Genomic DNA, 11,442 nt, shown 5'->3' on the forward strand with positions numbered 1-11,442 from the left:
GAGTCAAGGTTAGGCTGGTATCCATTGGAATTTAGAAGATTGAGAGGTGATCTTATTGAAGCATCTAAGATCCTGAGGGGACTTGACAGGGTGGATGCTGAAATGATGTTTCCCCTTATGGGGAAGACTAGAAATAGGGGACACAGTTTAAAAATAAGGGATAAAAACGAAAAACTGCGGACACTGGAAATCCAAAACAAAAACAGAATTACCTGGAAAAACTCAGCAGGTCTGGCAGCATCGGCGGAGAATAAAAGAGTTGATGTTTCGAGTCCTCATGACCCTTCAACAGAACAACAGTTCTGTTGAAGGGTCATGAGGACTCGAAACATCAACTCTTTTCTTCTCTGCCGATGCTGCCAGACCTGCTGAGTTTTTCCAGGTAATTCTGTTTTTGTTTTCAGAAATAAGGGGTCTACCATTTAAGACGGAGAGAAGAAATTATTTTTTCTCTGAGGGTTGCTAGTCTTTGGAATTATCTTCTCTGAAGAGTAGTGGATGCAGGATCATTGAATATTTTTAAAGCTGAGTTAGATAGATTCTTGACTAACAAGGGTGTCAAAAGGGTGTAGGCAGGAAAGTGGAGTTCAGGCCACAGTCAGATCAGCTATGATCTTATCAAATGGCAGAGCAGACTCGAGCAGCCAAATGGCCTACTCCTGTTTCTAATTCATATGTTTGTATGCACCCAACCAGAAATCCCATCTCCACCCAAATAATTAGCTAACTCCTTTTTGAAGGACTCTCAGCAAGATGATAACTGTTTTTGTTGAGGATCTGCTCTAACTGTTTAGGATTTCCTGCTGAGTTTGAGAGTTGTCAACCAGTAGGCAAGCCTTCTGGTCTGTAATTGGCACTTCTTTCTTGATTATTCTAAAGCTGGGTGTTTTTACCAGGGGTGAAGCTTGGATGGTTCATGGCTTGTTGAGCATAGACACTTACATGACTGATTTTATTTTCAGATTGATGACGGCAGTGGGATGAAGAGAGAAGCAACCGTAGATGATCTGATAAAAATCGTTGAAGAGTTGACCAGAATACATTAGCTGAGCACTGGCTGTGCTGTCAGTTTCAGTGGTATTGCTGGTATTATAAGAGGGTTGCAGTGAATCCTTTATAAACAGTATGAACAGCTACAAAAGCATCCATGAAATGAATCAATACTGCCGGGGACGCAAAGCCTCTTCACTCATAGCTGTGTTTCATCACTCCTCTGTTCTGAACTGCTGAGTTAGGACACCTTTATTCATGTGGAAGGGAACTTCAGGGAAGGCTGACAAAAATGACATTTTCCCTAGTGTCTGGTGTTACACAGGGCCAAAAATTAAATGAAAAGTTACCTCCAGAAGATATATTATTAATTCTGCAATTGTCATTGCACTTAGCAGGATGAATATGATGTGTTATAGTTTTTGAAACAATGGAAAAGGCAGAAATGATAAGTAATGATGTGGGACTGTTGGGCATCAAGTCAAAGGCTGCTCAACTTTAATCCTTAGCTAAGTGCTCAGTGCAAATAAATGCATGTATTAAGAGTCTGCTGTGCTCCTAGTGATTGTTCTTTTAAACTTTGTGATGAAAAGTGTAAAAGTGGTTTCTGCAAGGAGGGCAGTAGATGTTACAGTTTTATATACAGGGAAGTAGCACATTGAGGTTAGCACTCCTGCAGTAATGTCCTGGTACTTAAGTTTGAATCCAGTTCACACTGAAGATTCTTCTCATTCTTGACTGGAAGTATCATACCAGAATTGAATTTGAGCTAGACTGAAGCCAGTCATTTATGCTGGTCTTGTTGAACCGAGGGCAGCTTAATGCTTTGAATCCATAGTCACCAAGCTGACTGTCTCACTGAGGTGGTTGATGTGGGAAATTAAAAAACCGTGATGCAGTCGGAGGTAGTTTTCTGAAATTAAGGTTAAGTAAGGCACATAATTGGAAGTATAGAAGTAGCTTTACTTTTAATTTAACCTATACTATACCTGACCTAGGAATATCTGATGCTGACACTGAATGCTTAAAATTGAAAATAGTTCCGTTCCTGTGCATTAACCAACAACATAGGTAAAAATATATATATATAAATTAATAAAAAGTTATTTGCACACATGCAGCACTATAGTTGGGTGCTGCTGGACTGTGTGCCTAAGACTGATGAATTGGCATGTCACTTTTTGGTGCTGAGATGCTATAAAAATGAGCCTGTGACAGCTGTTGGGGTAAAAACATTTTTGTTAGCATCCTGGAGTTCTTGAGCACCTTCTATTTGTGATATATCCGTGACCGAGCACCAGATAGTATCAAAGTATTTTGTAAAGAACAACACAGAGTGTTATAACTGTCACTTAGTATGCCTTAAAATGAAAGCATAATTAATTACAGGCCTCAAAATAAGTAGCAAAACTTGGCAAATTTGCACTGCAGAATTGGGCATATATCACCCCCACCCCCACCAATCTTGGCACACTTAGGTTTGGACATGAATGGTGGTGCGCAGCCTCCAATGAGTATCTGAAAGTAGCTTTGGTCAATTATCTATATATAAAAAGATCAAAATCCATTAGCTGCCTAATGGGTCTTAATTATGCATTGTAGTAATGCTAATGAGAGAGAACTTCTGCATTGCATTGATGCAAATCGATGATGAGGTGTGCCATTCTTAAGGATTGGAGTATGGGGATTAGTTTATTATAATTTCAGAATTCAGATTTTCACAGTTGACCGTATATTGTCTGTCTTGCATGTAAACCTTTTATGGTCAAAAACTAAACAATGCTTAATACTAAAAATTCTGAAGTGAAAATAATAAAAATGCTGCAGATACACAGGTTTGCAACATCTTGGAGAACAAAAAGTTAATTAATAGATCAAGTGGAACTCTCTCAGCCCCAATTCTGGTAATTTGAGTTTTTAGGATCTCCCCTTGCCCCAAGAGGCTGCATTTATCAAAGCACGTGCTTTAGGATTTAATTTATTTCTAAATGTGAGAGAAAGGGGTTAAGCAGAAATACACCCCCTCCCCTACTCAACAAAAACACTGGTTTTAAGGTGGCAGCACTAACCAGAGCATATCCTTGTATGTGGGCTGATATTTTGGTTAAAATAAGAACTGTTGGACATTAACCTAGGTGATGATCTGATGGTTGCTCTTATTTGCAGCTGTTTCCAGGGCCTATTGTGAACTCAGGCCTCATATTCCTTGAGAGGGAATCACTGTGAAGATGGTATGCGGGCAGTGAATAGTACAGTGTTGTGTGCCTATTTCCTTTGATTTATAGGTAGAGTCCCCTTCATATTACTTGGAAGAAATTTTAAGTTCTTCCCATTGTGGCTGTTCAAAAAAAAATGTGTCCTTTTGTAGGCTGAAAATAAAACTGCTTTATAAATAATGAACAGATGTGCACTGTGCGCGAACCTTTTAATGAATATCTGTTATTTTCTTCAATAAATTTCAGTTTCAAAGTGTATAAAGTAGTTTTATTCTGTGTCCATGGGGGACTTGATAGATCTGTGCAGTTAGATACTCTAACCTGAGTTCAAATCTGACTCAAATGGGATGAAAGATTCCTCCCTCTGACATCAGGGATCCTGTTTGCAGTGACGATCTTAATCATGTTGTTAGTGGGAATGGACTTGCATCACAAACTGCTCTTAATAGTACTAAATTGATATGTCAGAGAAGCCCTGGGATGAGTGGTGTGGGGGATGGAAAAATGTCACAGACACAAGAGGAATTCTGAGGTTGAACCAAGGAAACTTTATTCAACATCTAACGATGCCAAAACTGACAGCAGATGCCCAGAATGGAAACTGTGCCATGTCCCAAAACCTAAAATCCATTACCTTTATAGGCACAAACATGGAAAAGTAAACAATGATCACTATAAAAGATGCTACAGTAGCTAATTCACTCCTATTAACTACAGATTGTTTTGAATTAGTATGCCAGAATGCTGCCAGAAAGGGAATGGTTTTTCCACAAGTTAGTAATCTCAGAAATGGGTGGGGTAAGGGTGTTACTCAAAGGGGATTGTTTTTATCCCCTATAAGGAAAGAGTCCTGATAGATTTGGTGAAAGTTTTCAACCTTGTGCAAACCCCAGGGCTTGGCTGAAGTGTGGAAAGAAATTCAGTCTCACCAGGTGTGCTAAGCTTGGAAACTTCACTTGTGCAAAGCATGACCCATAACTGCTCCACAGGTCTGTTTGTTCCTTGGAAACTTAGATTGGTTGCCCTCTAGTAGGAAAGACATTGCTACCACTTCTTTACTCTTCTGCTTGCACCCTTTGAAAACTGCTCCCTTTGAAAACTGCTCTCCCTGAGGTTAACTTTAACATTTTAAAATATATTTTGTGTGTGGGCGTCGCTGGCTAGGTCAGTATTTATTGTCCATTCCTAATTGCCCTCGAGAAGATGGTGGTTAGGCGCCGCCTTGAACTGCTGCAGTCCATGTGGTGTAGGTAAACCCACACTGCCATTAGGAAAGAAGTTCCAGGATTTTGACTCAGCAACAGTGAAGGAACGGCAAATATTTCCAAGTCAGGATGGTGTGTGGCTTGGAGGGGAACATGCAGGTGGTGGTGTTCCCATGCATCTGCTGCCCTTGTCCTTCTAGGTGGTATAGATCAAGGGTTTGGGAGGTGCTGTCAAAGGAGCCTTGGTGAGTTATTGCAATTTATTGCAGCAATATACTTGTTACTGTCATACCTACTATGATCAGCGGCTAATACATGGCAAAAGTGGGAAAGCCTTTTTGCTAATGATGGTTTGTCTGAGTCATTACAGTACAGAAGGAGCCTATTTGGCTCAACGCATCCATGCTGGCTCTCTAGAGCAATCTAGTCTGTCCCATTCCACCTCCCTATCCCCATAGCCTTGCAAGTTCATTTCAACCAAGTGCCCACTTTCTTTTTGAAATCATTGATTGTCTCTGCCTCCACCACCCTTGTAGGCAGTGAATTCCAGGTCATTACCACTCGCTACATTAAAAAAATTCTTCCTCCCGTTCTCCCCCTTTATCTCTTACAAAAAACCTTAAATCTGTGTTCCTTTGTCCTTATATCATCAGCTAATGGGAACAGCTTTTCTTTGTCTAAACCTGTCAATCTTGTATACCGCTATAGATCGCCCCTCAATCTCCTTTGCTCAAGGACAGCAACTCCAATTTCTCCAATGTAATCCTGTAGCTACAATCCCTCATTCATGGAAATATTCTGGTTAATCTCTGCACCCTCACAAGCAGCCACACATCTTTTCTAAAGTATGGTGACCAGAACTGGGCATGGTATTCTAATTGTAGCCTAACCAGAGCTTTATAAATGTTCAGCATAACTTCCCTGCTTTTGTACTCAATATCTCTGTTCATGAAGTCCAAGATCCCATATGCTTTGCTGATTATTCTCTCAGTATGTTTGGCCACCTTCAAAGATCTATACATGTGAGCTCCCCCCCACCCGCCAACCAAAGTCCTTTTGTCCAAACACTCTTTAGAACCATGCCAATACAATTATAATGCCTCTCCCCATCCCTTCTGCCAAAATACCTAACCTCATACTTCTCTCTTAATTTGATCGCTACTTGTCTGCCTATTCTGCTAGCCTCTCTTTGTCTTATTATAGTCAATTAGTATCATACTCAATATTTGCCACACTTACCAAGTTGTTGGGTATCTGCAAATTTTTAAATTTTCCTCTGTAGTCAAATATCCAAGTCATTTATATATATATATATATATATATAAATATATAAAAAAAACAGCAGTCCTAACCCTGACCCTTGGGGAATACTACTGTCTACCTTCCTCCAGTCTGAAAAACAACCATTCACCAGGGCTTGCTGTTTTCTGTCATTAAACCGTTTTTTAATCTAAGCTGACACGGACTATTCCATGAGATTCAAATTCGTTAATCAGCCTTCCATGTAGTGGTACCCAATTAAACACTTAAAATACACAACATTCATTGCATTTCTTAATCATTTCAAGAAAAAAATCAATTAGATTAATCAAGCATTATGTGCCTTTTACAAATCTGCTGGCTTTCCTGAATATAGTCATAAAAGGCACATTTATATAAGGCTGTACTTATTTCCGGTGAAGACTGGCTATCACATTTTCTTCCACCAGTCACAATTAAATATTCTGCAGCTTCATTACCAGTTCTCCATAGTACTGTTATGAGCTTTAAGTTTTTATTTTTCAATTTGTATGGTTCAGGCAATCAGAAGGGGAGAGGAGGGAGCAGATGGGGGTGGGAGGGGGACACCAAACAAAGCTTCCTCCTCCCCCCTCCCTGCTGCACCTTGCCCCTCCCCGGTCCTCCGCTGCCTCTCGCCCTCCCTGGTTCTCCCACCCCCCTCCCCCGGCATATTGCCTCCCCCGCTCCTCCCTTCTTGCCCCCCTGCCCCCATCTCTCTCACTTCCCTCCGTCTCCCACTTAGGGCTGCCAAATGTGGCTGTATTCCTGAAAAGCATCGCAAGATTTCTTGCCTCAAGACTACCCCATTAAGTTATCCCATCCCCGATATTTTTCTAACTAATAAACATATTCAAAGAAAAATAAAATTTACAATCTTCAATGCCTCTTATGATTTTTCTCCTGAATTGCTTTCACCAGTATCTTGGTGGTTAATTCCTGAAAACTCCTGAGCAATTCCTGGAGTCAAAGTAAAAAGCCTTGAGACATAGAGATCTACAGCACAGAAAAAGGCCCTTCAGCCCATCGAGTCTGTGCTGGTCAAACAAGTACCTAACTATTCTAATCCCATTTCTTTTTTTCCCCTTTTGACTCTATTTGCTGCTGTTTTTTTATGTTTGTACACACTGTCCCTTCCTGTCACACTCTGGATATCATTACCTAAATAGCTGCCCTGCATGGCTGCCATATTCTTTTGCTTTGTAAACCTACATACCCCCTTTCCAGAACCCTCCCTTCTCCCCCTCTCCCTCTATTTAGTTTAAAGCCCTCTTTACAGCCCTAGTTATTTGATTTGTCAGGACACCGGTCCCAGCATGGTTCAAATGAAGACCATCCCAATGGAACAGATCCCTTCTACCCAGTGCCCAATGAACTGAAACCCATTCCTCCTACCATAATCTCTAAGCCACGCATATAACTCCTTGACTCTATTTACCCTATGCCAGTTTGCCTGTGACTCAGGTAGCAATCCTGAGATGATTACCTTGGAGGTTCTGCTTTTTAATTTAGCTCCTAAATGTTCAAATCCTTTCAGCAGAAACTCCTTTCTAGTCCTGTCAATGTCATTAGTACCAGCATGGATGACGACAACTGGATCCCTCCCCCCCCTCACTCCAAGTTTTGTCATAGCAACAATTTAATTTGAGGATTGAAAACTGAAGATGACTTCACATAGCTTTCAAATTCAACAACAGATCATCTTCATCGTCAGGACACCGGTCCCAGCATGGTTCAAATGAAGACCATCCCAGTGGAACAGCTCCCTTCTACCCAGTGCCCAATGAACTGAAACCCATTCCTCCTACAATAATCTCTAAGCCACGCATATAACTCCTTGACTCTAGTTACCCTATGCCAGTTTGCCTGTGACTCAGGTAGCAATCCTGAGATGATTACCTTGGAGGTTCTGCTTTTTAATTTAGCTCCTAAATGTTCAAATCCTTTCAGCAGAAACTCCTTTCTAGTCCTGTCAATGTCATTAGTACCAGCATGGACGACGACAACTGGATCCCTCCCCACCTCACTCCAAGTTTTGTCATAGCAACAATTTAATTTGAGGATTGAAAACTGAAGATGACTTCACATAGCTTTCAAATTCAACAACAGATCATCTTCAGTGAAGATGGAAAACCCAGGTCTTCTTGGGCTTTTTGGATGAAGTATAAAATGCAATGGCACTACTTTGCAGAGGAGCAGGTGAGTTCTCCTGGTGTCATGGCAATTATCTATTCCTCAACCAACATCATCGAAACAGATTTTCTGGCCATTTGTTTCATTGCTGTTTGTGGGACCTTGCAGTGCGCATGTTGGCTGCCATGTTTCCTATGTTACAACAGTGATTACACTTCAAGTATTCATGGGGCATTCTGAGGTTGTGAAAGGCACTATGTAAACACAGGTCTGTCTTTAACAGCCTGATTTGTTGTCTCACTGACAAAAAAGTAACAATGATATACTGTATATTAGACTACAGCCAACAAATTAGGTTTAATTAGAAGTAAAATTAAACAGAAGGGCAAATAGAAAACTTCACTCACTTTTAACACCTTATACTTGGCTCAGCACAAATGTTTATTTATTACTTGTGGAGCATTAAACAACTTGTAAAACTATCTCATCAAGAACACGTGAGAAACAAACTCAGTTCTCTCTTTACTGCTGCTCACATTGCAGCATAGGGAATTAAAGAACTAGTATTCAATATAAAAACAGAAAATGTTGGGAAAACACTCAGCAGGTTAGGCAGTATCTGTGTAGAAAGAGAAATAGAGTTAACGTTTCAGGTCTTTGACCTTTCATCAGAACTTGGAAAGTTAGAGATGTATTAGGCTTTTAATGAGGGGTAGGTGGGACGAGGACAAAAGGGAAGGTCTGCGATAGGGTGGAAGACAGGAGAGATTGAATGACAGAAAAGTTATTCCTCCAAGGCAATCGGGAATAGTAATGGGGCAAGAGAAGAAACAAAAGATGTGCTGCTAACTGAAAGAAAAAACATGAAACAAGCAAAGAAAAGGAAACAAAACAAGGGTGGAATTTCTGGTCTGAAATTGTTGAATTCAATGTTGAGTCCAGAAGGCTATAAAGTGCCTAATTGAAAGATGAGGCTGTTCCTGAAGCTCACATTGAGTTTCAGTGGAAACAGTGCAGTAGGCCAGAGTCAGAAATGCCAACATGAGAAGTAGATGGAGAATTAAAATGACAGGACACTGGAAGCTTGAGAACATGCTTGTGGACACCAGAGGTGTTCTGCAAAACTGTCACCCAAGCTGCATCTGGTCTCCCCAGTATAGAGGAGACCATATTGTAAGCAGCGAAATCAGTAGACTTGAATCGTTAGACCACACTTGAGTGCAGTGTAGTTGCCTGGGACCCACATACTGCCAAAACAGTTCAGAGCTGGACAGCTCGTTTCTTTACAAACAATTACTTAAGAGATACTATTGTCCCCGAGTTGGTCATGTCACTTGGCTAGCACAGTCTCCAGAACCAAAGAAAAGCCCACAGGTTGACATACCTCTATAAAATTTTGAATGACAAGTAAATATTTCAAAACATTACATTAAGCCCAAAAGTGACCGCGCTCGAAGGGGTCATAACCAACAGCTCCAACTGTTGACACCTTAACGTGCTTCCTTTGCTAACTCCTTTTTCCCCCCCAAGAACAATTAAGGACTGGAACAATCTTTCACAAATCTTAATCTCCATTCCTATAGATTCATTTCAGGGAAATCTTGAAGTTAACAAATGTGACCATTGGAGGTGCACAATGAGTGCTGTCTGTAAAAATTCCCCAGTGGAAGGCTATGGAACGACACTTACCAAGTATTGAAAGAAGTACATGTAAATTGCAGCTTCACCTGGAAGGAGTATTTAGGGCCTTGGATGTGAGGAGAGGGGAGGTAACAGGGCAGGTGTTGCATCTCCTGCATTTGCATGGAAGGGTGGCATAGGGAAGGGGGTGAGGGGTGGTGTTGAAGGTGGTAGAGTGGACCAGGGTATCACAGAGGGAATGGTCCCTTTGGAATGCTGAAAGGGGAAGGGAAGATGTGTTTGCTGGAAGCATCATGTTGAAGGTGGTGGAAAGGGAAGAAAAAGATCCTGTTGAATACAGAGGCTAGTGGGGTGAAGGTGAGGACAAGGGAAACCCTATCATGGTTCTGGGAGGGAGGGGAAGGCGTGCAAGCAGAAGTGCAGGAAACATGGCAGACATGGTTGAGGGCTCTGACAACCACAGTGGAATCCAGGGTTGAGAAAAAAAGACATCTCAGAAGCATCTCTGTGGATGGTTGCATCATCACAAAAGATGCAAATGAGATGGAGGAACTGAGAATGACTTTGAGCCCTTACAGGGTGTAAGGAACTAGTTGAGGTAGCTGTGGGAGTCAGTGGGATTATAATGATTATTAGTCGATAGTCTTTCGTCGGAAATGGAGACGGAGATGTCAAGGAAAAGAAGATTCAGAAACTGAGAGAATGGTGCAAATTGGAAGCAAAGTTGAAGAAGTTTGCCAATGCAGGGCAAGAGCAGAACAGGACATGGATACAGTCATCAATGTACCAGAAAAAAAATTGAGGGAGGGACCCTGAGTAGAACTGGAACAAGAAATGTCTGACATATGTTTGACTAGGCTGTTGAGGGAGGCAAAGGAAGAGATATCAGGGGCCCTGGCAGTAATCCATGACTGGAAATTTGTTTCCAGTGGGGTTCCGCAGGGTTGGGTGCTGGGGCCCTTGCTGTTTGTGGTGTACATAAATGATTTGGACTTAAATGTAGGGGGTATGAACAAGAAGTTGGCAGATGACAGGAAAATTGGTAGGGTGGTAAATAGTGAGGAGGATATCAATGGACTGGTCAGGTGGGCAGAGCAGTGGCAAATCAAATTCAACCCACAAAAGTATGAGATAATGCACATGGGAGAGCTACTTAGGCAAGGGACTACACTATGAATGGTAGGACCCTGGAAAGTACTGAAGATCAGAGGGACCTTGGTGTATATATCCACAGATCCCTGATGGTAGCAGGGCAGGTAGATAAGGTGGTTAAGGCATATGGGATACTTGCCTTCATTAGCCAAGGCATAGAATACAAGAGTAGGGAGGTTACCCATCCTCTGGGTAAAAATGTTTCTCCTAAACTCCCCTCTTAGCCTTCTACTTCTTATCTTAAATCTATGCCCCCTGATTATTGACCCCTCTACTAATGGAAAAAGTGTCATCCTATCCACCCTATCTATGCCCTTCATAATTTTCTACACCTCTATCAGGTCTCTCAATCTTCACTGCTCCAAGGAAAACAACCCCAGCCTTTCCAATCATTCCTCATTGCTCAGACCCTCCAGTCCAGGAAACATTCTGGTAAATCTCCTTTGCACCCTCTCCAGTGCAATCACATCCTTCTTATAATGTGGTGACCAGAACTGCATGTAGTACTCCAGCTGTGGCCTAACCAGCGTCTTATACAGTTCCAGCTAACCTCCCTCCACCCTAGGACCTCCAAACGATCCCCCCGGACCTCTGACCAACCCCTTATCCACCCCCACCCTTTCAACCCCCTGGACCCCCACACCGCAAATCATATCCACTTACCTGCTCCCTGGCCTGCCAATTTCACTGGCCCTTTAAACTTACCTGCTTTATGGCAGCAAGTGCTGTAAAAAAGGGGGCATGGCCTTCTTGAAGCCACCGGAGCTACACTTTGCTGGGGCTCCTTGAATCCGCCAGAGCTACACTTCGCTAGGGTCTTCGAGGAG

General features: G+C 42.0%; 1 protein-coding gene across 1 annotated transcript in view; it reads left to right on the forward strand.

The window, feature by feature from the left end:
* Positions 1 to 3,462, forward strand: part of ddb1 (damage-specific DNA binding protein 1) — a 100,701-nt gene extending 97,239 nt beyond the window's left edge. The window contains exon 27 of the mRNA XM_041196910.1: positions 963 to 3,462. Coding sequence (XP_041052844.1) covers positions 963 to 1,046 — 84 coding nt within the window. The 3' untranslated portion in view covers positions 1,047 to 3,462. The remainder of the gene's footprint in view (positions 1 to 962) is intronic.
* Positions 3,463 to 11,442: the final 7,980 nt, after the last annotated feature.

This window comes from Carcharodon carcharias, chromosome 10 (assembly GCF_017639515.1).
Source record: "Carcharodon carcharias isolate sCarCar2 chromosome 10, sCarCar2.pri, whole genome shotgun sequence".
In the NCBI taxonomy this organism is placed as follows: domain Eukaryota; kingdom Metazoa; phylum Chordata; class Chondrichthyes; order Lamniformes; family Lamnidae; genus Carcharodon; species Carcharodon carcharias.